Below are 26,298 nucleotides of genomic sequence, written 5' to 3'. Positions count from 1 at the left end.
ATACTTGACCATGGATTTATATGTTTTGACGTCATTAAAAAAACATACGTTTAATTTAAACAAGATTGGAACATTAGAACATTTTCTACCGGTCCGTTTTCTGAGTGAACGGTCGCTCCTTCATGGCTTCGTTACAGGTCATGAGCAAGTTTGTTTTTCTAGAAGCCATTTTTAGTTTGTATTTTAGTTTATGAAACACTGTTAAAGAATAACTGATATAAGATATTTGTAATGCACAAGATCCCAAGGATAGTGTCAACATCCAGTGATCCTTGTTAAATATTTGAATTGATCTGTAACATCATGACAAGAAGATACTTTATTGATTTCACAATAAAAAGCCATTCACTTTTTCACTCAAGGAAAGCTACTTTAAAAAAAAAGTCTCTTGGTATCGGTTAATATCGGATATCGGCAGATACTCAAACCCCCAGTGTCGGTATCGCGAGTGAAAGAGCTGGATCTGTGCATCTCTAGTCTTAACACATAGACATGATGAGGCCCCAAAGTTTGTTGTTTCCATAGTTCATGAACTTACAAGGGGGGTATTATGCAAAATTGACTTTTTCCATGTTATTATGTCACTCCCTCATTAAAAACATGCCTGAAGTGTTGCCTTGGCAGATTCACGTATTATTGAGTAATCTGTAAAAACTCTGATGGCAGCCATTTTAGGGATAGGTTTGCCTGAGTCCTCCTAGGAACGCCCCCACCTCCTGGAGACGCCTCCGAGCTTTCGTCATCAGCCGAGTAACCAACCACTGCTCCTCAGCAGAACCCCCTCCCCACTGATGCCACAGACAGCGTGTGGAGGGGGCGTGTCGGAAAGGGTCAGAGGTTCTTAAAGAGACAGAGGCCTATTTCAAGACATTCACTACAGCCATTTTGAGAGAGCAATTTTATACAAGGCAGTTATTCTAATTTACTGCATTTACAGACCAACAGAAGGTTTGGTCATCATTGTAGTGTGATATAGACTGGTGCTATGTGATTGAACAAAGCATAATACCCCCTCTTTAATAACTGCAGCCTAAAAGTTATAACAAAACTCAGCACTGTTTTCTGCATGGACTCTGCAGAGGCTTATTTCAATAATGGATATATTGTGATTAATCCGATTAGTAGTTTTAGCCCTACATAAGTATGAGAATTACACTTCAAGGCCCCAAGTACAGTAAGCATCTCAGAAAAGCTCAACATTGTGCATAACACAAGTCCTTTCCCTTGTCTTAAATATAGCGCATATGAAGCCAGAACACTGGGCTCGTACTTGCTGTGAGTCGGACATAGAACAAGGTATTGTCCCCCAGTCACTCCTTGCAATGATTCAACATTTTGACCAAAAATATTGAGATTGATGATCTGTATCCAGCCCAGTTCTGGTGTGGGCTGGTGCGTGGGAGGCAGGTTGTATTTCTTTCCGTCATATTGAGCTGCCAAGAAAGATACACAGAGAATTCTTGTTGACCTACCTTGGGGGGAGTGATCTGAGGAGTGGGTAGATGGAAGGGAAGGTCAGCACAGACACATCCAAGTCCATAACAGCTTCAATTCTTGCTGTTGCTTGGGTTTTTTTGATTGAAATGGGGGCAAAAAGGCAACATTATTCCTGTTAATTTTTGTGGTAAAACTAGTGCTGTTTAGGGAATATGGATGCGAGGTTTAGGGGTAAAAATGTCAGTATTCAGTTTCATGAGAAGATGAACCGCTAAAAACTAGTGGTGTCAAACAATACATTTTTAAAAATCAGATTAATTACGATTAATAGCGAATCAATATTAACACTTGGTCGACAAAACACTCAAATTTAATGAACACGGTTTCTTAATTCTATGAGAGAAGCCCAACAGCTTAACAGGAATCTCCAACCAGCAGCTCTGCAGCCTTTTCTTGGTCGCTCGCCCAAGGCTTTCTACATTTCTACTCCCACTTAATCACATCTTATATGTATTTCCTCTGTGTAGTGGACATTTTGAACAGATTTTTTGTTGAAATAGCACAATTAGACAAGCCTCTTTGATGCATTAGTAGCTCTCTGTTGCTTTTGTTACATAAAAGGTTTGGAGTCCCCTTAGACACAATATGTAGTTTATACAAGTCTTTGTCTTTCAGGTAATGTTTGCGCTCAGAGACACGAGTGTGTTTGATGATGCGATTCATTTGTGAGTAATTCATGATTAATGCACTAATTATTTTTGATTAATCGTGAGTTAAAGCTTTAACTTTGACAGCCCTAATAAAAACAGTATGCGTTCACGAACATGCTTGTAGAGGTTCAAATACAGGGATATAGCAGCTTTAATAAACAATTAGTCCTCATTAGATTTAATGTTGTTTACAGAGGTTATTATAACAGGCAGAAGCCAGTAAAATGTAATGGCAATTTTAATGCCCAATTACTGTATTTTAATGCCACAAACACAGAAAAAAAATCTGTGCATGTATCATTTCTTAAGATTCGCAAACAGTTCATCGAACAGAGGAAAGACTTGGGCAACTTTTGGGCAAAAAAAAACAAAACCTGAGCCTTAGACCATAATGTTGGTATTTTTGTTGAACTTACACAATAAAAAATGTTGAGCAATGTCATAATTTTCTAATAAATTTAGATGTAATGCCAATTTTAATCTAATTTAATGCTTTTTAAGGCTTTGATTTTGGCAAAATCCATGTAATGACTTGTTTTTAGGGCGATTTAGGAAAAAAATATTCACGATTATTTTCCCTATATTGATCGATCTTGATTTTTTCCACAATAAATTAAATACATGTTGCTGATTCATCAAATTAGACACATCTTTTATTCAAACATTAAAATTGCGATTTAAAGTCAATGATCTGGGTACCCCCTCGTGGAGCCGCCACCTTAACGTGGTGGAGGGGTTTGTGCCCGAATGATCCTGGGAGCTCTGTTGTCGGGGGCTTCGTGCCGCAAACAGGTCCTAGATGACGGGTCAGACAAAGAGCGGTTCAGAAGCCCCTTATGAGAGACCAACAGGCCCGGTTAGAACCATGAGGCCGTCCTTCTGTGGACCCACCACCTGTAAGAGGAGTCATAAGGGGCTGGTGCAATGTGACCCGGAAACGGAAAAGTGGAAGAAAATGGATGGATGGATGGATCTGGGTACATCCTATAATCAATATTAAATAACAGCCCCCAGTAGAAACAGGGACATTATTACTTAGCAGAATCTGAAATGAACCGACACAAAGCTTGGTCTGATTTCAGTGTCTGTGCAAATGGAGGCGCTGGACTCTTCGCTGGGGTCCAGTGGGAGATAACTACGGGCTGCTCCGGGAAGTCAGGGATGAAATGAGCGCGTTGTCCCAAAGCGCACAACAGCTCCAGCATCAGCAGCGCTTGTCTCGGCTCATTGGCTTTCATGCAAAGATAACTGCAAATAGTTTGTGTTTTTCTCCCTTATTATTGCCCTATTTCCAGACTGCGACTGTAATAATGACCAGGGCACACACTGACCCTTGTCATGATAATACAGACCAGAGACTTTAATATAGCATATTTACTGTGAAGACCACAATACACCCTAAAAATCACTGAGGTCTTCCATTTGACCTACATTTATTCTGCTCCAACAACCTTAAACAAAAATGTAGTAACTTAGGCATGATTTTCCTAAGTCTGTTCCATTTAGCCTTGTTCTGGTCCTGAATTAGTAATAACATTGCTATCCCCATATTCAAGGCTGATAATTATTTATTTATTTTTCTCATCTCATGCAGCCCTACTGTGAATGTAAGGTCTGAACCAGGACCAACCCAAGACTGCACCAGGACCGAGGGAGGAATGTTCAAACGGTAAGAAACTGAAACTGAGCAAAGTCTTAATCAGGGAGAAATCGGGACAACTCCCGGCTTTAAAGGAAGAGGCCACCGTTTTTACATACTGAGATATGTTCTTACCTTAGCTTTGACGAGTTCTTTAGGACCTGTCTGATCTTCACCCGTGCCTTCAGTCACATAAACACAGCGCAGACGGCGTTAGCATTTAGCCTCTCCCTCTCTCCACTATAGCTCCAAAACAGGTCAAGATAGAAGCTACCAAGCTCTTCCATGTTTTCCCTATTTAAATATGGTTACGTGAAGTGTTCCACTACAAAGTATAATACACAAAATTAAACAATGTGGATTTTCTAAGCGGATAAAAGGGGGAACTATATTGTAAGGCGTAATAATACCAGGAGTAGTTCGAAATCCGCGCAGTAATCTTCACTTTACTGTGCGGATAACCATATTTAAATAGGGAAAACGAGGAAGAGCTTGGTAGCTTCTATCTTGACCTGTTTTGGAGCTATAGAGGAGAGAGGGAGAGGCTAAATGCTAACGCCGTCTGCGCTGTGTTTACGTGACTGAAGGCACGGGTGAAGATCAGACAGGTCCTAAAGAACTCGTCAAAGCTAAGGTTAAGAACATGTCTCAGTATGTAAAAACGGTGGCCTCTTCCTTAAGTAGGGCTGGGTTTAGTTTAACAATACCAGGATGGTATCGGGGAAAAAAGTTTAGGTATTTTTAAGTACTGAGCCTCCAGCGTGAGAAGCAGCGTGAGAAGCAGCGGAGGAGATCTGCGGAGTCCCTCTCACTAAGGACACAGTTCCTTCAAGGTAATGCCTTCACGGAGGAGACTGCGGAATCCACGGGCCAGTTCCAGCCGACTGAAGAACAGTTTCATACACCAGGCTATATGGAAGATGAACTCCCTCCCTTCCCTGCCCTCCCTGTGCTCCCAACCCTCCCCTCACTCCCCACCCCCCGCTCCACAAGGAGAGAATGAACTTTCAATTCATTGTGAAATGAACTGACAAACAAAATCTTTGAATTGGAATTGAATTTGAAAGCAGGCACCAAAAAACAAAAACAAAACATCTTTAGAGACAAGGTTTTAGTGCCTGTTGGTCCAGGGGCTGCAGTAAAGGAAGTTATTTGGTTGTTTCAGCTCAAACGAATGGTCTTTCATGGAATAAATTATGATCTAGGTTCTAGATGACACATATTTTAGTATAGGTATCGAGAAATATAAAAGTTAAGGTGTCAATATCTTAAAACAAGTATTGAAAAATAATATAGCAGTACCCAGCCCTACTTTAGAACTAAATTGTGAATAAACCACTCATGGAAAAACATAACTAAAGAATAAAGAACCACTAAATCACACCCAAGGGACTAAATCATGATGTACCCAAGAAGCCGAACCCCGAGCCAACTGTCTTAACTAAACCAGCTCTCGATCATTTCTGCAGCATTAAACTCCAGACTAAACCGGGGCTGCTGACAATGACAACACGGTGGACCTCAGCTATATTCAAAGTGTTCTGATGAGTGAGTGGTGCCTGACTCTGACGAGGTCTAAAAGTTCAACACGGGGCTTATCTCGCGGCGCAGAGCGTGTCACACCTCTGTGGACAAGTCTGTTTCAGCATCGAGATTACGCACAGCGGGGACAAACAAGAATGCGCCTCAACCTGGCACAACCGCCCTCTGTGTTTTCCCTGCGCCACAAGTATGTGCAACTGGGTGAACTGATGACACGCTTACGAACACCTATGACCTGCTAACATGTGACCAGGCACTCCACATGGTCACTAAACATAGGCAAAAAAGTTCATTTGAAGCTATGGGAGAGACATTCAAGACGCGTCCACATGCGTAAAGATGGTGGATGTTCGTGGATAAACTTTACGCACGTCCGAGGTGTTGGCTCCAGTGGTGGAAGTCGCCAATATTCGAGCAACCAATTAAAAAAAGTTAAGTCAAACTTCACTTACGAATCCGTATCCCCTCGACTTGCCCGTCTGCTTGTCAGTGATCACCACCGCCTCGTCGATATCTCCGAAAGTCTCGAAGTATTTCCTCAGCGAAACGTCGTTCGTGTGGTAGGGCAGTCCCCCGACGAATATCTTCGTATGGGTCGTGTCTTTTTCGTTGATGGAGTGCATTATTCCAAGTCCTACGAGCTGACCCAGAGGTGAAGAAGACATGCGGAGGAGGAGGAGGAGGAGGAGGAGGGGAGAGAGAGAAAAAAGCCAAAAGAGCGGATGGGTTTTCAAACGCTATAATGACGGCGCGTCCATGGCAGTTTTGACGTCGCGGTCCCGGGGGCACGGGCGGTGTAAGAGGTACAGTCTCTTGACAGGTGTCTCCTTGTCTTTTTGTGTCGCTGTTCCGCACAACGCTAAAGTCATGCAGCTCGGGTATAGGCGAGTCTTGCGCACGCACACCAATGGAGCAGCCGAGCGTCTCTTTTTATTGGTGCCTCCAGCCGCCCGCTCCTCCCCATCTACTGTCAGATAGTGGTCCGCGAGGCAGCGAATATAGGGCTAAGGACTGAGATGACTAGTGTTTTAAATCAGGTACAGTGTTTTTATTCACCGAAAACCAAGACGAATTTGTAAACGACTCCTAAATCTAAAGAGGTCAGGGTTTTTTCCTTTTTTTTGTTTTGAACCAAGGAGATAATTATTTATTTCCCCAAATGCCCAAATTCTCCTGTCACAAGTCACAACCAGTCTGATCAAAGTCGAAACTAAAACTGATTCAAACTTAACCCCTGACCCGAGCACGTTTTCTCCAGTTTGGCTTTACCCCAGTCCAAAAGCTTCTGGAAAAAAAGCTGTGAAAATCGCGACAAAACTGAGACGAAAACAATGATGGAAATGTGACAAAAAAGTGAGAACACGTTGACAAAAAAGTGACGAAAAATTGATGAAAAAGTGGCGAAAATGTCACAAGAAATTGTCGAAAAAATGACAAAAATGTGACAAAAAATGACAAAAATTTGACTAAAAATTGACGAAAATTTGATAAGAAATTGTCGAAAAAATGACAAAAATGTGACAAAATGTTACAAAAAATACAAAAATATGGTAAAAAAAATTGAAAAAAATGACAAAAATGTGACAAAATTTGACAAAAAAATACAAAAATATGGTATAAAATTTGACAAAAAAAATACAAAAATTATCCCAAAAAATGGCAAAAATGTGACAAAAAATGACCAAAAAAATGACAAAAAAGTTACAAAAATGAGTTGACAACCCAATAAAAAAAATGATTAAAATGAGTTAAGAGGTTGAATGAGGATTGACCACTGATTAGATCAAGACTAAAGCAAATCCTGACCTCGGCTCTGAAACCAGGTCGCAGATACCAAGCCTTAGAGACCAGACACACGTCAACAGGAGCCAACCTTAAATATTTATGTAAAAACATGTTTGTTGTTGTGAATTATTACGTAGCTGATGGTTTTACGCACTTGTCTTAAAAATGGCATGTTTATTTATCAGCACTGCATGACAGTTTGGTTGCAGTTGTGGGAGATATTGTGGAATGTTCTGCAGTGTGGCTTCAATTATTTATAAACTCTTACTGAGTAAACCTCCTTTGCTCTGCCCGATCCCATCAGATCCACGAAGCTAAGCAGGTTGGGCCTGGTTGGTTCTTTGATAGGAGACCGTCTGGGAACACCGGGAAGCCTGAGAGAGAGAGTGAGTGATTGTTGCTTGTCACCTCCGTCAGTCTACCCCAGGGCAGCTGTGGCTACAATAGTAACTTGCTACCACAAAGTATGGAGTGAATGAATAATGCCATGTAGAGCATCTTTGAGTGTCCAGATAAGCACTAGATAAAACCAATGGATTATTATTATTAAAGGGCTATACAGAGTTTAAAAATGTTAAAATTATGTATTTTCCGCCCGCTACATGTTCCAGCAATGTCCAAAGCCCAGACCTATTCACCACAACTGCCTCTAAAAGTTGTTAATTCGGGTCCGAAGTGCCGTCATGCACGAGCTTAAAGCAATACTAAGTAACTTGTTTACCTTAATAAATCCTTTCCGTAGTACCTCTGGGGTAATACAAGTGTTAATGGGATGATTGGAGGGTCTTTCATCTCCCCCTTGTGTCTCTGGCCAGAAAACCACAATTGCAACTTGACTGCCACCGGACCAGAGCCTCCAATACACACTCATGGAATCACTAAGAAGAAGCTAACAGGATAACGGGCAAAGCTAAGTGCCGGCTAGCGCAACTTTAAACAGTATTTACAGTTTAAGTTTGAGTAAAAAAATATTATTACCAGTGCGTAATTGGATGTACAATATCCCTCTCTCACTTCGCCTTTTCTGTCAGCGTAGTATTTACTCTCACGGACAATTAATAAGTCAGAAAAATCGCAACGTGCTACGACACCTGCAGTGGCGCTTATGGCCTGTAGGGGCATGAGTTACCTTGTACTGCTTTAAAGAGGGGGTATTATGCTTTTTTCAATCCCATAGCACCAGTCTATATCACACTACAATGATGACCAAACCCTGTTGGTCTGTAAATGCAGTAAATTAGAATAACTGCCTTGTATAAAATGTCTCTCTCAAAATGGCTGTAGTGAATGTCTTGAAATAGGCCTCTGTCTCTTTAAGAACCTCTGAGCCTTTCCGACACGCCCCCTCCACACGCTGTCTGTGGCATCAGTGGGGAGGGGGTTCTGCTGAGGAGCAGTGGTTGGTTACTCGGCTGGTGACGAAAGCTCGGAGGCGTCTCCAGGAGGTGGGGGCGTTCCTAGGAGGACTCAGGCAAACCTATCCCTAAAATGGCCGCCATCAGAGTTTTTACAGATTACTCAAAAATACGTGAATGTGCCAAGGCAACACTTCAGGCACATTTTTTAATGAGGGAATGACATAATAACATGATGGAAAGCTTGAAAAAGTCAATTTTGCATAATACCCCCCCTTTAACATAGTGACTGCAGTTACCCGTAAGACCTGAGGTGGCAGTAGTGAGTATAAAATGACCAACTTGCATCTAGTCACTTTAAACCAGTATCTCACGAACACGAGCCTTCATTTTTTACCCAAAGTTCTTATGTTTTCTGATGTTTTACAAAATGATTACCTGAACTTATGTAGTACTTTCTTGTACTCTGTAATTCAAAGCTAAAACACAAATCCAAATCCTTTACATCAAAATATTATGAAAATTGACTTTCCTTTCAAAATTACATCAAAAATACTTTTCAGTTTAGTTTCTTTTCTGAACAGATTCCAAGAACCCCTCGGCTCCCCGTGCCCCGAATGTCTATATTTCAGAGCCGTAACTGGCATAAATCTAGACAATCACATTCTAACAGATGCAAGAAAAATAGCCACATGTTGTAATGTTTAAATATAAATTTATATTTACAATGATATTAACATCGAGGAAGAGGTTAAGAAAAAAAAATGCATTCTATTTTACACCCTGTAATGACAATGAAATACATATGTCTCCACTTTATCTTCAACAATGCACTTCTTTTAAAGCAAAAAAATAAATGGTTTTACATCGTTTTCCAGATGATACAGGAAAAAAAGAAAAGAAAAAAAAAAATGGAGAAAATACAGATATTTTTGCTGTGACGTAAATTCACGATTCATACGACCTCCATTTTAAGCTGAAACACATTCGACGGGTTTTACATTTGCAGCACCAAAAACTAAACTGGCCTCAACTATTCACAGAGGAAAGTTCGCCGTCTTAGCAGAGCACGACTACACGCTACGTGAATGGAACTATAGTAAACGCGCATTAACATTTCATATAGTTATGTGCAACAGTAAAAGCACTCGGGTACTTGAACATATCTACAAGGGAAACTGTGGCTGCGGAAAAAGACAAAATGAAGATCTTTGGACTGAGCGTTTCCTCGACGGACACACACACACACAAAAAAAGGCAAAGTTAAATGTCGTTAAAACATCACGTACTGAATGCGTTGTTTTACATACACAGACTTGACTCAAATCCACAAATTAAAATGTCCAGCACCTGTGAAATCACTAGCACCTCTGTGTCCAAGACTGCAGGCACGGATAATGTAATAACAGCCAGGAGCGCCATCATTTAGGACAACTTTTAAACGTAAGTATCACAATAGTGTAACAACAAACAGGTACAACTAAAAAAAATGAGCTGGAGGATTTTCAGAATCTTATTTGCACCTAATTTATATTCATCACAAACATTGCTTTTCTTTTTTATCCAAATAATCTCGGTTAAAGGGACTGTTGAATGTTGAAATTAAGTATTTTCCTCCCCCTACATGTTCCAACAATGTCCTAATGTGTAGAATGAGCCCAGACCTGTTCACCACAACTGCCTCTGAATCCTGTCACTCAAAAAGGTGTTAATTCGGGTCAGAAGTGCCGTCATGCACGAGCTTAATATAGAAACTGCAGCTACACGTATGACCTGAGGCGGCAGTAGTGAGTATGAAATGGCTCGCTTGCATCTAGCCCCTTTAAGGCTGAGAAGCAGTGTTAATTTTGTCATAATTTTAGTCAAAGTCATATTTTTGCTCACTAAAATGGGACTAAAACTAAATGAAAAGCTGTTAATGAGACTAAAACTATGACTTAAAGGTCCAGATATTTTATTGGTCGACTAAAATATGACAAAATAAAAATGAATACAAGTGACTAAAATCATCAAAACTTCCAATGACAGTTTGAAAGAGCTTCATATTATTTAGATTCACTGCCAAAGGAACAGGTGTGAGCCAGTGTTCATTTCGTCGACAATACTAGGAGTAGTTCGAAATCCGCGCAGTAATCTTCACTTTACTGTGCGGATGCCAAACTACTCCTGGTATTATTACGCCTTACAATATAGTTCCCCCTTTTATCCGCTTAGAAAATCCACATTGTTTAATTTTGTGTAATTATACTTTGTAGTGGAACACTTCACGTAACCATATTTAAATTGGGAAAACGTGGAAGAGCTTGGTAGCTTCTATCTTCACCTGTTTTGGAGCTATAGTGGAGAGAGGGAGAGGCTAAATGCTAACGCCGTCTGCGCTGTGTTTACGTGACTGAAGGCACGGGGGAAGACCAGACAGGTCCTAAAGAACTCGTCAAAGCTAAGGTAAGAACATATCTCACCACTGCAAAAAAAAATGACAAAGGTTTGCAGTCCGACTGATCAACTCGGTCCAAAACAATCAAAAGCATCTCACGCCCCGTTTTTTGTCTACTTTAACATCGACTTCTTCACGTTACTGCAAAACTATGGCTCATCAGTTTTGTTACATTGTTGTCACATTTAAAGTTGTCCAAAATGGTTGCGCTCCTGGCCGTCGTTACATCATCAGTTCCTACAGCGACTGCCACTGGAAACAATAATATAATTGATCACGAATAAATAGAGCTTGGATCGCTGAACATGTTACAATAGGAGGCAGAACCGTTCACATCGATGGCTGAGGAAGTATTGAAAATAAAAGCTGACCTATGATAGAATAAAAAATTACACTTTTAAATATCAAGCCTTGCAATCTGTGCAAAAACAGTATGCAACCTACAAAAGCATATATATATATTTATATAATATATATTTATAATACATTTTGAGCATATTTACAATTCGTATTTACAGATGAACGCTCCAAACCAGACATCATACTTAATACTGCAGTACCATCAGTGGATTCTTTAGAGAAACTAGAAGCGCGGATCATCGATAAAACCCAATTACAGCCTCTTCGTAAGATAATAATGTGCTTGATTCAAAATATACTGTTTTACATTATCTTTTTTTGAAGTTTGTCTGCATTTCATTTTAAAAGTACCCGGATTGACTTCTACATCTTTCACAGAATACAGAAAATAAGTTACTTTCGACATCTGTATCACAATATTAACTTCGCTACAGTATATTTAACACCTTTCCATCAGGATTTCCACTTTAAAAACATTAAAACCTTTGAATCAACAGCGCCTGTTTTTCAGAAGGGAGAGACTTGAAGTAGACGGACACAACAAACAAATGTTGCTGCAAAGAGTTCGTGGTAAAGGCCTCTGTATTGCAACAATCCTTTGACGTTGGCCTTGTGTTAAAGTGCTTTGAGCCAACGACAGATTGAGTTGTACTTCGGAGCTGAAGAACACAACCGTGTGCTACTGCGCTATGACATTCATCTGTGTGTCACAATCTGACTCATCTACGACATGTTTACTGCACAAACGCACGGTACACTGTAGGAGCAGCAGAGACGGCGGATTCAAGACCCATGAACATTAGATACAAGAGAGTTACATCTGAACACAGCGTCATGGTACATTCCACGCACAGGAGGAGCCTAAAGTCCAGGAAACATGTCCAAGCATCTGCTGCCTTCTTGGTTTGGTCCAACGAGCGGTGTGTTTTAGCTGAGGGACACACCTCTGTAAAGGAGGCAGTCAGATTGTGTTTTTGAGAAGGTCTCACAGTGTTGGTTGTGATGTGATTGTATAGGCTTCTTATTCAACAGTTTTCTTCAGGCGGCAATACTGCCTCTACTGGCCACTGAGTCAAATGCCCCCCCAGTCAGATGTGAGGGCTCCAGAGCGTCACTGTCCTGTTCAGTTGTGTTACCTCTTAATGGAGGTCACATGATGCTTCTGTCATTCAACAATATTTCTAGAGAAAGGGACAAAAACAATATTAGTTTCTGCTAAAAACCTTCAATTCCTGTTGAGAAATGTGAGCGCACCTGATCAGGCCCCATTGGCATTCGTCCCATAACCATGGGGTTCATGCCCATATGCCCCCCCATCTGCCCCATGTGGCCTGCCCCACCGGAGGGCATGGCGCCGTTCATCATCATCCCTCCATAATGCTGCTGCCCCGGGCCGGCGTGCTGCCCAAACTGCTGCTGTGGGTATGAGCTGTTCACAGACACATCCCACAGTTTAAAGCTTTATATCTTACATCTTTTACATTTATTTTAAACACAAACAGTACCTGTTGCGTCCCATGCCGCCCTGTGCCCAGCCCTTCATGTCCTGGCCCTGGTACATGTGGCCGCCCTGTTGGTGCTGCTGCATCATGGGGTTCTGAGGGCCCATGCGCCCCCCCATCATGGCATTAGGAGGACTTCCGTTGGGGCCAAATGAAGCATCTGGCTGCTGACCCATCCCTGCATAAGAATAATGCCGATACATCAGGACTTTAAGAAATATTTTTTAATGTGAAATATTTTTGAAAATGAATTGACTAGTCTGTAATAATGAGTACAAGAATTACAAAGGAAGATAATCAAAAAACTGCACTGCCTGAAGCGTCCACTAGGGAGCAGCAGATTCTGACTTACCATAATTTCCACCATATCCAAACTGCTGGGGGCCGGGCTGGCCCATGCTTGGCCCCCCCATCGGCCCCTCCATGCCACCGGGGGCAGTGACATTTGGAGGAGGACTGAAGCCTCCGGCAGCTGCGGCCTGCTGCTGCTGCATTAGCATTATCATGCGCTGCTTTTTCATCTGCAGAGACACCATCTCTCTGCTGCGCTGAGCCATCATCTGAGCATTCACAAAACCAGGCTGCAACACAGACATTGCACTTTAGTGACACGAGGAGTGTGAGCTTGAACCTTATGGTATTTCAACACACTGCACTACAGTACACTGATTTAAAACTCAAACCTGAAGGCTCACCTGTCCCCCCATGCCAGGCTGCATGCCCGGCCTCATGCCAGGGTTTCCCCCAGGGTTCTCCATCTTGATGCCCATGCCCTGTCGTGTCTGATTCATAAACTAACAAAAAGACGAACATTAGATACATAAGTTAAGGATATTACGCAGAGTAAATGTTACATTCTCACCTGTTGGCCTTGGAGCCTTTGCTGGAGCTGCAGCCTCATAGGTTTGTTGGCACTCATCATTCTGGGCCTCATCATGTTGGCACGGGGGTGTCCCATACCTCCCATACCACCCATACCAGGGAAGCTGCCCCCCTGGCCCATCTGAGAGAGCATAGGTCCAAACCCTCCCTGTTGGGACTGTCCTTGCATGGGGTTGCCTCCGTAACCGGACTGCATAGACATGGCAGGAGGTCCAGGATAGCCTTGGCCATACAGAGATTTTTGCTCCAACAACATAGAGGGGTCCTGTCCAGGAAAAGGCTCAAGCGGCTGCTCAGGTCCTTGGTTCTAACAACAGAAATATAAAAGACTAGTAACTCAGTTCAATAATATGATCGTTCAAAAGCATTACTAAATCAATTTGAGTGTAAATCCCAAATAATTAAAGACATGTTTTTAAATAGTGTTTTTTTTATTTTTTCTGTACCTGGCTGACCAGGTCTGGGATGCCCAGGGCGCGGTCGATCTCCTCCAGGGCGATGCCGTCTGTGTTGTTCAGCAGCGAGTCCAGTTGGTCCAGAAGAGAGCGCTCGTCACTCTGACCCTCACTGGTCGAGGGAGGCACCAACAAATCATCCAAAGAGCTCCCGAATGGACGCCTTTCAGAGCAGAGCAAGGTATCACGGCGTGTAGTGATATCAGAACTACATGTTCATTCACACAGCTATAATGCACATACCTGTTACCCTCCACGCCCATCATGGATTCTGGCCAAGAGGGAGACTGATTTGGTTGTCCCTGTTGGCTAAAGGGGCTCATACCCATGTCCCCAGAACCACCTGACAAAACACATTCATTTTCAGAAAAGAGAGAAAGATCTAAAAAGTTACTGGGTAGATGATAGTATTGGCCACATACCCATATCCATGAGCTGCTGCTGCAGCATAGACCTGGCCCCTGGTAGACTGTTGGAGCGACCGCCCATGGGTCCTCCCATCATGGCTTTGCTGTTGTAGTCCATGCCTGGGCGCATCATGGAAGGGTGTCCTGCTGCGCCCACAGGACTGGCATTAGAGCCAGGAATCCCCCAATCCCCAGACCCCCCCATGGGAGACCTCTGAGGTACTGGGCCCCTGTTCATTGGTCCTGATGGTTAAAAACAACAAATAATGTAAGTGACCTATCAAACCTCTTAAGCACAAAAAGTGCTAAACATTTAGTTAGAAAACGTACCTATATTTCCTGGATAGCTGTCTGGGCTGCCCATCATGTTCTCCTGTTTAATGAGCATGGGCCGCCTGCCAGCCCCAGGCTTCCCATCAAGAGACATAGCCCTTTGAAACGGCCCCCGAGGCCCGAGACCCATCCCTGGACTCCCTGCAACACAGGGGTTTATTCAGTTAAACACTGCCTTATAGAAGTGTGTTCTGAGCAAACTATTTTCAATCTACGATTCAGTTATTCAGTTATGTAGAGTTTACAACTGGTTTTAGGATTCAACATGAGTAAAATGCAGGACAACATAGAAGGTAATTATATGAAAAAGCAACACTAATGATGCTAATGATCAGTGCATAGTGTGATGTCATGCACGGTGCGACTGTGGCTGTGGCTCTGTGTGGGCTCCTTTTACAGCTCACCCTGCAGACTGTCGTCAAGGCAACCCTTGTTTCCTGTGTCGCTGGCTCCTGCTCCCGTCTGATCAGGGTAATAGTCAGAGCCTGAGCCTCTCAGATCTCCCAAGATGGACTCCAGGTTATGAAGCTGACAAACACAGACAGAGTGAGAGGAAATTTAGTTTGTCGCTACACATATTATTAGATGGTTGAAATTTACATTCCTATTTATTTTATCTATTGATTTTAGAACAATATCTTATTCAAACAACAAAATAAAACCTGCTCATCATGCAGTTAAGCAAACATCCTGAAATCCTAGTTTTCTATTTAGCCATTCGTATTTCAGTTTCTCTCAAATGTTGAATCTAATAGGAAACATTTATCTGGCTCTATAATTATTCTTATACCTCATCAGGTGGCTCTGACTTGATCTTGCTTTCAGGAAGCTCTGGACCTGGGCCACACCTGCCGCCCCCGGTCCCCGTCGGGCCTTTCCCCTCGAGGTCCTCCAGTTTGGGCTTCACGTCTGTGGGTTCTTTGGAGTCGTCCTTGTTCAGGAGGTAGTGCAGCAGCGCGTGGGTCTTCTCCTTCTTCGGACTGTGTTGCTCTTGCTTGGGCTCCGTTAACATGGCGGAGCCCGTCCCGGTCCCCTGCGCGCCCGCCTCGCCGGCCTCCTGACCGCCCGTCGTCACTTTCCCCGTCGCCTCCGCTGTTATTTTGGCCACCTCGTCCGGGGTATTGCCATTTTGGAGAAGCTTGTGCAGAATCCTGTGCTTTTCCTGGAGGGAGCCGGCGTAGTGGGCCGACGAGAGCGCCGCGGCCCCCGCCACACTCCCGGCTTGCCCCGGGTTTGGGGTGGCGGAAGAGGAAGACGACACCCCGGTGGAGGAGGGGCTGGTCATGCCTGCGTTGGCGTCCTTCGTTTCTGCGGGAGTGGAGCTGCGGGGCGGAGGTGGCGGGATGGGGGGTCCCGAGGAGCCCAGTCCCAGCTCCTCCGCGGGAGAGGTTAGTAACTGAAGCAGCTTCTTGTGGCCCTTGCTGTCCGGGAGCCTGCGAGGGGGATCCGAGCTGCCTACTCCAACCTCACCTCCGGCGTCCACGCCCTCTTTAGCTGCCGCCGCCTGACTGTCGGGCCGCTGCTCCACAGAACTTTCGGCCTGCGAGTGCTGCTGCTGCTGATGATGGAGGTGGTGGTGCAGGGGGTGGTGATGGTCTCCCGCGGGCCCTAAAGCTCCAGCGGGGCTTTTAGAGCCGTCTTGGCCCGGTTTCGAAAGCTGAGGGGGCTGAGAGGAAGAGGAGGAGTGGACGCTGGGGGAGCTGTCTGGTTTGTGCGAAGGAGAGGTTAGCGTAGATGGGAGAGAGCTTCCAACTCCTTCACTGATGGCCTGGAGTGCATTTAGAGAGCTGCTGGAGAAAGTGGTGGTGCTGCTCGTTCCTCCACTGTTGCCAAGAGCACCCATGGGAGAGTGTAAACCTGCAGCAAAAAACAAATAACGTTCATGGAAATTCGCATGGTGCTAAAGTGTCCTTATATATCCTTATAGACATTTACATTTTATCATATTTTTAATGGCCAGAACATGTAAACATTCACAAGACAGGGAGGAAAAAGTAAGTGAACCCATGAATCTCCCTGAACTGCAACAGTTTTGTAAAGAGGAATGATCCAAGATTCATCAATTACAAGAAAGCAGTCATTGAACGTGAACTGAACGCACAGTGTTACTGCCTGATGAACGAAACCATGAACGCGTTCATTCTGGTGTCTGTGAACGGCATTTCCCGTTCTTTTTACGTTCGTTCAATATGGTGCCAGATTTCTTATGTCAGTGAATATAATTATAAAACCCCGCCGCGCCGTCAGAGTTTACCAGCGGCTCTAAACTCTGGCGGTTCCACGGTACAGCTCGCGTTAGCTCCGCTGCGCCCCCGCCTCTGCTGTTTATGGCTCTGGCACCGGCCCTGGCACACTGGTAACCAGCGGGTCCGCACGGTGCCGCAGCAGCCACAGGGTGAGGTTACGAAGCGAGTTTCCTTTGTGTAACGTCTGTGGCTCCAAACTCCTCTCTGCTCCGCGGTGCCACACATTTACATAAAGCCACAATGTGGAGTTTTTTAACTACAAATTAGCTCCGAAAACCATCTTATTCACATGATTAATTTACCAAATTAACAAAAAATGCAATTGAATATTTGTAGCTTCATTTTCAACTAAGAATTTACCAACTAAGCTTAAAAAAATAAATAATAATAAAACAAAATATGATTAGCAAAGATATCCAAAATCCACTCTGAAAACAGTGACAGGCTGACATGAAAGAGCTTTAACACTAAGTGAGGAGGCCATAATTATGCAATTTCTATGCAATTTCTCCATCTGTGAGATCAATAAAGTACCATCTTATCTTATCTTATCTTATCTTATCTTATCTTATAATATTTTTGACTCATGGCTGAAGTCAACTTTCTCCAGCTCTCCCAAGGTTGGCAAAAATGCATCTCAAAATACTTCAGATTGTTGCTTTAAGATATGGAATTTAAAAATATTTCCCTGAGAGGAGAAATATACTTCTCACCTATTTCACCCCTGACCTGTTTTCATGCCTGAATAAAAGCTCGCAGCAAAACAAAAAAAAAAAGTTCATTTTTGGAACTATGAACGAACTATTAACTATAAACAATTATGAACTATGAACGAACTAGTTCATTTTGAAATTTGTGAACTGAACTTTGAACTAGTTCAAGTAGAAAATGAACTTTCCCAACACTGGTCATTGCTACAGAAGAAGGGTCAGCCAGCTATTTAATACAAGGGTTCACTTACTTATTCCTTGCTGTTTGTGAATGTCTCAGGTTTTTTCAATTGATGATAGCAGGTTGGGCAAAACAGCCCCACACCCTGATTTACCCGGCACTATACTTCACAGTGGGCATAAGGTTTTGATGTTGATGTGCTGCACCATTTTTCCTCCTCACATGACGTTGTGTGTTCCTCCCAAACTATTCAACTTTGCGAAAGAGCACTACTGGAAAACTATACTGTGGACTGATGGGCCCAAAGTTGAAAAGCTTTGGATTTTAAACAACAACTAACCTGCGGGTGAGAACTGGTTGGCTCCCATCTTCGGGCTCCCTCTGTTCCGGGGCGACATGAGGAGGCCCTGCTGGGGGGCGCTCATCCGGGGACTTCCAGACGGGCTGTTCATCCCGCTCAGACCAAACCCTCCGCTGCTCTGAAACGGGGGCTGCTGCTGCATGCCCTGTCCCGGGTGGCTCATGGGGCCCATCGGGTTCATGTTGTTCATTTGCATCATTCGGTTGCCCATCCCTCCTCCTCCTCCTCCTCCACTGTTAGCACCGTACATGCCCCCGCCACCCATCGCACCCATAGGACCCATGTGGTTCGGGTGGTTAGGGTGGTTCGGGTGGTTCGGGTGGTTCGGGTGGCTCGGGTGATTCGGGTGATTAGGGTGGTTAGGGTGGTTAGGGTCATTTAGCCCGTAGCCTCTGTTCATGTTACCCATGCCGCTCATCCCCATTCCCCCACCGGGGTTCATGGTCATCTGGGGGTTTGGATTAGGGCCACCCATGCTCTGTTGTCTCATGGCGTTCGGCATCATGTTGCCACTTTGGCTTGAGCGATACCCGTTTGGTTCCCTGTGATGCAAGAGCAAGAAAAAGAGAATAGAAAGTGAGCTGGAAGACAGGGGTCAGGGGTTGGGAAACTTACAAAGAGGTCACAATTTGTGCCAAATTCGCTCTGAAGCATTGGTTGAAAACTAAACCTTAAAGACAGATTATCCTTTTGTTTTTCAACCTCTATGACCGGTTTATTGTAACTACATGTTGTTAGCGAAATGTCTGCATGTATTATGCATTTTCTTTGGGATTTTGTCTCGTTTAAAGGAATAGGCCACCCTTTTTACATACTGAGATATCGTTAGCCACATAGCATAATTGCCTAACTCATTTTTGTTTTGATTTTGGAAAACATGTAAAAAGACGATTTATAGGAAACATCTTTGTTTTCCTCTTGCCATTTTAACAATACAAAATGACTTAGGCAGTTATGCTATGTGGCTAACAATATGTTCTTGCCTTAGCTTTGACGAGTTCTTTAGGACCTGTCTGGTCTTCCCCCGTGCCTTCAGTCACGTAAACACAGCGCAGACGGCGTTAGCATTTAGCCTCTCCCTCTCTCCTCTATAGCTCCAAAACTGGTCAAGATAGAAGCTACCAAGCTCTTCCACGTTTTCCCTATTTAAATATGGTTACGTGAAGTGTTACACTACAAAGTATAATTACACAAAATTAAACAATGTGGATTTTCTAAGCGGATAAAAGGGGGAACTATATTGTAAGGCGTAATAATACCAAGAGTAGTTCGAAATCCGTGCAGTAATCTTCACTTTACTGTGCGGATGCCAAACTACTCCTGGTATTATTACGCCTTACAATAAAGTTCACCCTTTTATCCGCTTAGAAAATCCAAATTGTTTAATTTTGTGTAATTATACTTTGTAGTGGAACACTTCACGTAACCATATTTAAATAGGGAAAACGTGGAAGAGCTTGGTAGCTTCTATCTTGACCTGTTTTGGAGCTATAGAGGAGAGAGGGAGAGGCTAAATGCTAACGCCGTCTGCGCTGTGTTTACGTGACTGAAGGCACGGGTGAAGATCAGACAGGTCCTAAAGAACTCGTCAAAGGTAAGGTAAGAACATATCTCAGTATGTAAAAACGGTGGCTTATTCCTTTAATGTCTATTGTTCTTACCTGCCTTAGAACAACAGATAGAAACAAGCTTTTGTGCGAACTCATATTCCCATTGACGATTAATTCACATTGTTCTAATTTGTCCACTTGTTTCATGTGTATAGACCTAATAGCGGCAAAGATATTGACCATAAACCATAATACATCCACATTCATTACTTCAGGAGTAGTTCTAAAGTGGCTCTGAGCGATACAAGATATTTGAGAGAGTCGAGTGATTACAAATGAGCATCTGAGATCGATTTGCCACCAAACTTGTGGAAGAAATTACTTGTTGTGCCCCAGGTTTTGAGAAGAAAGATGAACCTACTGTAACTAACATTATAAAGAAACAGACTCCGTGTTCACACTGACCTCTGCAGCAGGTGGGTGGAGATGAAGCCTTGGGGCTCGTTGCTCATGGGGTGTCGGTACAGTTTGCTCTTGGTTTGAGCCGTGACCGGAGTCCCGTCCGATAGAGAGAATCTGTACAGAGGGGTTTCTGCGTGGCCCTGAAGGAAGGCTGCAGGAGACGGAAACACAGGGGGTATTTAAGCAGCAGCGTGACTCCAATGAGTTTGCAAACCCTTCAAATGTTGACGCTTAAATTCAGTTCGACAATTGCTAAACACTTGAAGCTGGAGTGTATAAACTGAACTAATAGGACTGCATTTCTTCTTTGATAGTAGTGCCACCTGTGAGCCAGAGTCAGGCTTAGTTTTGCATCTCAACCAATCACCTGTGAAGTAATACAAATGCAGTCTCGGTTTTAACCACTTAACCCCCACCTTCTTGAAAAAAACACAAAAATAGCGACAAAAGCATGACAAAAAACACTGAAAACGTGGGGAAAATGTGACAAAAGAGCGAAAAAAAACATGACAAAAAACACTGAAAAAGTGGCAAAAATGTGACACAAACAATGAAAAACAAACAGCTGAAAAACATGGCAACAACGTAAGGAAACATATCCATTTAATCAGTTTTGTAGGTCTTGTTACACTTGCCTCTAGGCTGTGAACTCTCCAGTCAAGAAGCTTCTGGATAAAACTGAACTGGAGAAAATGTGCTCTGTTAAGGCGGGGTTAAGAGGCCCTGATTTTCTTGATTACAAACAATTAAAGAGGAAGCTGCTAAATTAAAATGCTAGTTGGGACGGGTTTATCAACACATTTCACAACTTTTCAGGGTCTCCGTCACAGAAATGTTAGAAAATAAGCCTGAGACTTTATGAGATGGATGCAAATGGATGGACAGTGTTTTTCCCACAAATGTCTGAGTCTACACTGTAAAATAGAAAAGTTTTGCTCTTATACTAGAGGGGTGGCCAACTCGTCAGAGACCAAGAGCCGAAATGTTCAACCTTGATCCTGTGAAGAGCCACAAAGGCACCGACCACTAGCGAGATCCAGGGGCGGTAGTTTATTGTGACTAAACACAATGTGAGCGTTATATTTAATCACAATAAACTGACCATATGCCTTTTTCTTTTTTTTGTTCAATAATTGTGTTAGATTTAATGGTCTTACTCCTCATCAAGATTGAAAATTTGTGCTGTTCTGCTCTGACTGAGACATGCTGGGGTGTGTTTGTATGTGGGGCCCTGCCCACTGAGCCCCCTTCTCTGATCCGCCCCCTGGCCTGACTGGACTGTGCAGAGAACGCACTCTCGGCTGCACAAAGTTCATAAACTTTAACCAGGAGCCTCTGGAGGATGCCTGAGAGTCTGTTTTATGTTGCATTTGTTACAGTTACTGTCAAATGTGAAAGAAAAGTCATGACTTTGTGTATTTCCGCGTTACGATGTCGCGCTTCACATCATAAGCTTCATAAGAGCTCCACTTTTTTCCATTTCCTAATTTTGATCTTTTTCTGTGAATATGAGGCCAAATTTCATCAAATAAAGAGTAGCTGATCAGAAACCTGAAAAGCACAGAAGCTAATCCTAGTGCCACGATCTGCCTGCCTGTTGCTCAACCTACATCCCACTTTGAGCGAGGCTGCACGGGCACCTTTTACACACTGCCTCCAAAAGGAGGGAGATACAGACTCTCATTCATGTGTGTGGAGATGGAAACAGGGTCTGTAGGACTATGGTTGGATTTTTGGTCAGACTGTTACAGTGTATTGGAAATATTTACCAATTATTTTGCAAAGAGCCGTATGTTATACTAGAAAGCAAATCAGGTAAAGTGCCTTTAATTCAGCGTCTTAATGCCATTTCAGCTACAATCCTCCACCATCAGTGTCTAGGACTTGGGCGGGAATATCTGTCCCAAAACAACCATCTCTCATTCTTTTCATTGCACCTCTGCTGTCTGTCACAGCTAAGGACTTAACGCTGATTCTACTCTTTAAAGGGACTATATGGAGTTTTAAAATGTTAAAATTATGTATTTTCCTCTCCCTACATGTTCCAGCAATGTCCAAAGGTTGTAGAATGAGCCCAGATCTATTCACCACAACTGCCTCCGAATTACCGTCATGCACGAGCTTAATAGAAGGTGCTGTAACACATATGACCTGAGGTGGCAGTAGTGAGTATAAAATGGCCAACTCGCATCTAGCCCCTTTAAAATATCACTTAAAGCATAAAAAACTTGAGTCACCTTCATGATAGTGGCGCTTGTGTGACCAGGGCTGACCCTCGCTGTGCTGGAGAAACATCTGTATGCAGCGCCTCAGCAGGTCCTCCCAGCCCGGACGCATGGAGGCGCGGAGCGAGTTCTGGTCGATCTGGATCAGTTTACCTAAAGGGAGACAGAGGTTTAGACTGGAAGGCTGTCCGGTCCGTGCTGCGTTAGAGCAAAGTGAGTGTAAAGGTAGTCGGGCTGTAAGCTGCGGCGTGCTGCTCCTCACCCGTCAGCTCGTGGCGTGTGTTGAAGCTCTCGGTTCTCTCCACTGCTGTCACTCGGCGAGCCACACAGATCATACATGACTGGAGGTCTGGATGAAAACAACAGCAGTGTTAATGTCTCAGATTATGAATTAATATCAATACGATAAATAAAGATTACAGTTAACCTTGAGAACACATGTCATGTAATAAATCAATTTAAGAGTGAATGCAAAAGTGTACAGCAAATACAGACTGCCTCGATAATTGAAATGTGGCAAATAGTGTGTACAGATATAACTGCCCTGACTAACTGTTTTATAGGTTTCGAGGTTTTTGGACATTTTCTTCTTTTTCTTAAATTAAATAATTATGTGAAATTGTTAAATGTAAAATGCCTTATTTCTACATAAAAAAAGAAAAAAAATATACAAACAACTCAAAAATCCTTGTAATTATTTGGTAACACTTCATACCAAATAATGTATTAATATATAATTAAAAAAACGTTATTATTTATTACACCTTATCATGTAATGAATAAGATGTGTATTTATTACACACCTTATTTATTACATAAGGTGTGTAATAAATAAGGTTTTACACATCTTTCTACACACCCAAACAAGATGTGTTAAAAATACACCTTATTCAGCCCTTGACAATGATGAATTAACACTTAGTTCATCATGAACAATTAATTAGTTAAGTGTGATAAACACTTAGTAACTACTTAAAGGTACACTGCGTAACATTTTGGACTATATTGTTGCCATCAACACAAAACATGCTCTCAGTGACCAGCTCGACACAGAAAGTACTATTTTTGCAGTGGATAATCAAAGAATGGATCTGGATGAGGAACATGTTTAACTCTCAATTCTACTGACTTTAGTCGACATCTCCATGGAGACGAGCTGGAGACGTACCCACTCCCGGTAAAGTTATATCATGTTCAAGTCATGTTTTAGCAGAGGCGAGCTGCTCAAAGCTAAAGCACATGTTTGTTTGAGGTAGTTTTCAATGGTGAAAATATCTATCATAAAATAAATGCTTGTATTTCAATTTTGTTTTTTGGGTCAAATCTTACGCGGTGTGGCTTTAACTACTACAGTTAATGCCCAACTCAGAATGAATAGTTCTTCACATACTTCACTCACTCATTGTTAAGTAGCTATCAGATAGTCACATTTACAGGGACTATACAGGGTTTAAAAATGTTAAAATTAAGTATTTTCCTCCCCCTACATGTTCCAGCAATGCCCTAATGTGTAGAATTAGCCCAGACCTGTTCACCACAACTGCCTTTAAAATCCTGCACTGTCACTCAGAAAGGTGTTAATTCGGGTCTGAAGTGCCGTCATGCACGAGCTTAATATAGAAGCTGCAGTTACACGTATGACCTGAGGTGGCAGTAGTGAGTATAAAATGGCTAGCTTGCATCTAGCCCCTTTAATTCCAGAAATCTCCAGTAAAAGTATAAAATGTTTATCTCTGTGCATTTACCAGTTTCTATATAACTTATGAATGGATGTGTTTTTCATTACAAGCATCAAATATGGAAAAAATGGATGATGATGTAACTGAGCTTGTTAGTTACATCATCTACACAAGTAAAGTTTGATGAGTGGCTGATGTTTTTGTACCTTCTCCTTCCTCGATCATGGCCTTGGGCTGGGTGAGAGCGAAACACTGCATGGTCTCATACAGGGGTCCGCCGTGCCCCTCCTCCATCGGGCCGTGGGCGTGGCCGAACTTAACCAGCATCCGACAGGTGAAAGTGTGGCTCTTCTGTCGCGCCGCGTCGCCGCCCCACGACACGCCATTTACTGAAAACACAACAGTAAACAAGAACTTGAGACACAATTCTTTATATACTAATGTATCCGATTACTTCCTCTAATACAGGGATTCACAAACTCGCAACCCCCAAAATGGTCAAGCGAAGCACCGTGAACCCTGACTGCAAAAAGTAACAGTCACTTTCAGTAAAAACATGTTCTTTTCAGTTCATAATTGAAGTAAACACTGTGTATTTTGGGGGATTTCATTGTAAAATTGGCCCTATTTTGGGAACCCCTGCTCTAACAAAGTAATTCTCTGTCTCTTTGTCTTGTGTAACCCTTGGGCATTACCTCATACGTTGAGTACTTACTAATTGGAACGAATAAAGCATGAAATAGCAGAGACTCTGAAAGAAGAGAAAAGCGCTACAAACTAATGTATTATTTTCAACTTGCAGTTAAATCAAATATTTGTCGTCCAGAACCAGAACAATGGTGTTAACGTATTCCATAGACTTGTTTGTGAAGGCTCTCAATCGCCCAGAAGCATTCACGATGATATTCCATAGACTCACATTTCTTTATTTAGTTTGCTTAGTTTAGTTAGAATTTAGTTGGGGGTAGGCGCTCATAAGCTTCTTGCTTCGGCCCACTTTTTTTTAAATAAAGGTAACCCTTTATTTCAAAAATGTTTTTTCTGTTTTAGATTTTATGTTAAGAGGAGGCGCTGGAGTTTTCTTTCTCACTTCCCTCCGGTCTGAGCAGTTTTCAAGAGACTAAAATCGTAGTCGTCCAAACTTAGTAAAAAAAAAATCGAGATTTTATTTTTTGGCCCAGCCCTAGGTCACACTCTCCCATCATTAACCTCTTCACTCCCGCCTGAACCGAGAGGGTCTTTTTCCTCAAGTCATTGGATTTTTTTTCCATCATTTTTTTGTTGGGTATTCAACTCATTTTTGTCACTTTTTCGTCATCTTTTTGTCATTTTTTGTCACATTTTTGTAATTTTTTTTGTCACATTTTTATTACATTTTTGTCATTTTTTTGTCATTTCTTTGTCACTTTTTGTCATTTTTGTCACTTTTTGTCATTTTTGTCACTTTTTGTCACTTTTTGTCACTTTTCTATCACTTTTTTTATCACATTTTTGTCACATTTTTATTACATTTTTGTCATTTTTTGTCACTTTTTGTCACTTTTTTTATCAAATTTTTGTCAGATTTTTTACATTTTTGTCAATTTTTTGTCAATTTTTTGTAATTTTTTTGTCACATTTTTTTCATTTTTTCGTCAATTTTTTATCCATTTTTTTTTTCATTTTTTTGTCACATTTTTATCATATTTTTGTCATTATTTCGTCAATTTTTCCTCACTTTTTTGTCACATTTCCATCATTGTTCCAGTTTTGTTGTTATTTTCACTGCTTTTTTTCCAGAAGCTTTTGGACTGGGGTAAAGCCAAACTGGAGAAAATGTGCTCGGTTCAGTTTAAGGGGTTAATACAAGATCCTGGTGAAAAATCAATGCAACACTAGATCTTTTGACATTGCAGAAGCTCATTGAAACTCCACAGCTGTAATCAAAGCTAAAGGCGATTTTGTTTTTTTTGGTCCGGCAGTGCATTTATCAACATTAGTTTTGGCAAAGCCCGGGTGAACCACTGAAAATGGATATGAGGCTCCTGAAACACTGCTCTA

General features: G+C 42.4%; 2 protein-coding genes across 2 annotated transcripts in view; both read right to left on the bottom strand.

Annotated features, from left to right (window-relative positions):
* rbm38 (RNA binding motif protein 38) overlaps positions 1 to 6,007 on the bottom strand; it is a 42,833-nt gene extending 36,826 nt beyond the window's left edge. Inside the window, exon 1 of the mRNA XM_079558848.1 lies at positions 5,781 to 6,007. Within this exon, the coding sequence (XP_079414974.1) occupies positions 5,781 to 5,993 (213 nt within the window). The 5' untranslated portion in view covers positions 5,994 to 6,007. The remainder of the gene's footprint in view (positions 1 to 5,780) is intronic.
* A 5,067-nt stretch (positions 6,008 to 11,074) lies between these two features.
* Positions 11,075 to 26,298, bottom strand: part of LOC306964689 (nuclear receptor coactivator 3-like) — a 127,430-nt gene continuing 112,206 nt past the window's right edge. Inside the window, exons 7-23 of the mRNA XM_079558790.1 lie at positions 24,465 to 24,647; positions 22,842 to 22,928; positions 22,592 to 22,732; positions 20,358 to 20,505; positions 18,322 to 18,884; positions 15,635 to 16,701; positions 15,249 to 15,372; positions 14,842 to 14,985; positions 14,527 to 14,754; positions 14,348 to 14,447; positions 14,096 to 14,267; positions 13,630 to 13,956; positions 13,463 to 13,561; positions 13,120 to 13,348; positions 12,771 to 12,945; positions 12,520 to 12,694; positions 11,075 to 12,446 (exon numbers count right to left, since the gene is read on the bottom strand). Of these exons, the coding sequence (XP_079414916.1) occupies positions 12,435 to 12,446; positions 12,520 to 12,694; positions 12,771 to 12,945; positions 13,120 to 13,348; positions 13,463 to 13,561; positions 13,630 to 13,956; positions 14,096 to 14,267; positions 14,348 to 14,447; positions 14,527 to 14,754; positions 14,842 to 14,985; positions 15,249 to 15,372; positions 15,635 to 16,701; positions 18,322 to 18,884; positions 20,358 to 20,505; positions 22,592 to 22,732; positions 22,842 to 22,928; positions 24,465 to 24,647 (3,974 nt within the window). The 3' untranslated portion in view covers positions 11,075 to 12,434. The remainder of the gene's footprint in view (positions 12,447 to 12,519; positions 12,695 to 12,770; positions 12,946 to 13,119; positions 13,349 to 13,462; positions 13,562 to 13,629; positions 13,957 to 14,095; positions 14,268 to 14,347; positions 14,448 to 14,526; positions 14,755 to 14,841; positions 14,986 to 15,248; positions 15,373 to 15,634; positions 16,702 to 18,321; positions 18,885 to 20,357; positions 20,506 to 22,591; positions 22,733 to 22,841; positions 22,929 to 24,464; positions 24,648 to 26,298) is intronic.

The sequence above is a fragment of the Gobius niger genome (genome assembly GCF_951799975.1).
Source record: "Gobius niger genome assembly, chromosome: 6".
In the NCBI taxonomy this organism is placed as follows: domain Eukaryota; kingdom Metazoa; phylum Chordata; class Actinopteri; order Gobiiformes; family Gobiidae; genus Gobius; species Gobius niger.
Note: the sequence above shows the minus strand (reverse complement) of the source record. Positions and strands in the feature narration are given on the sequence as shown.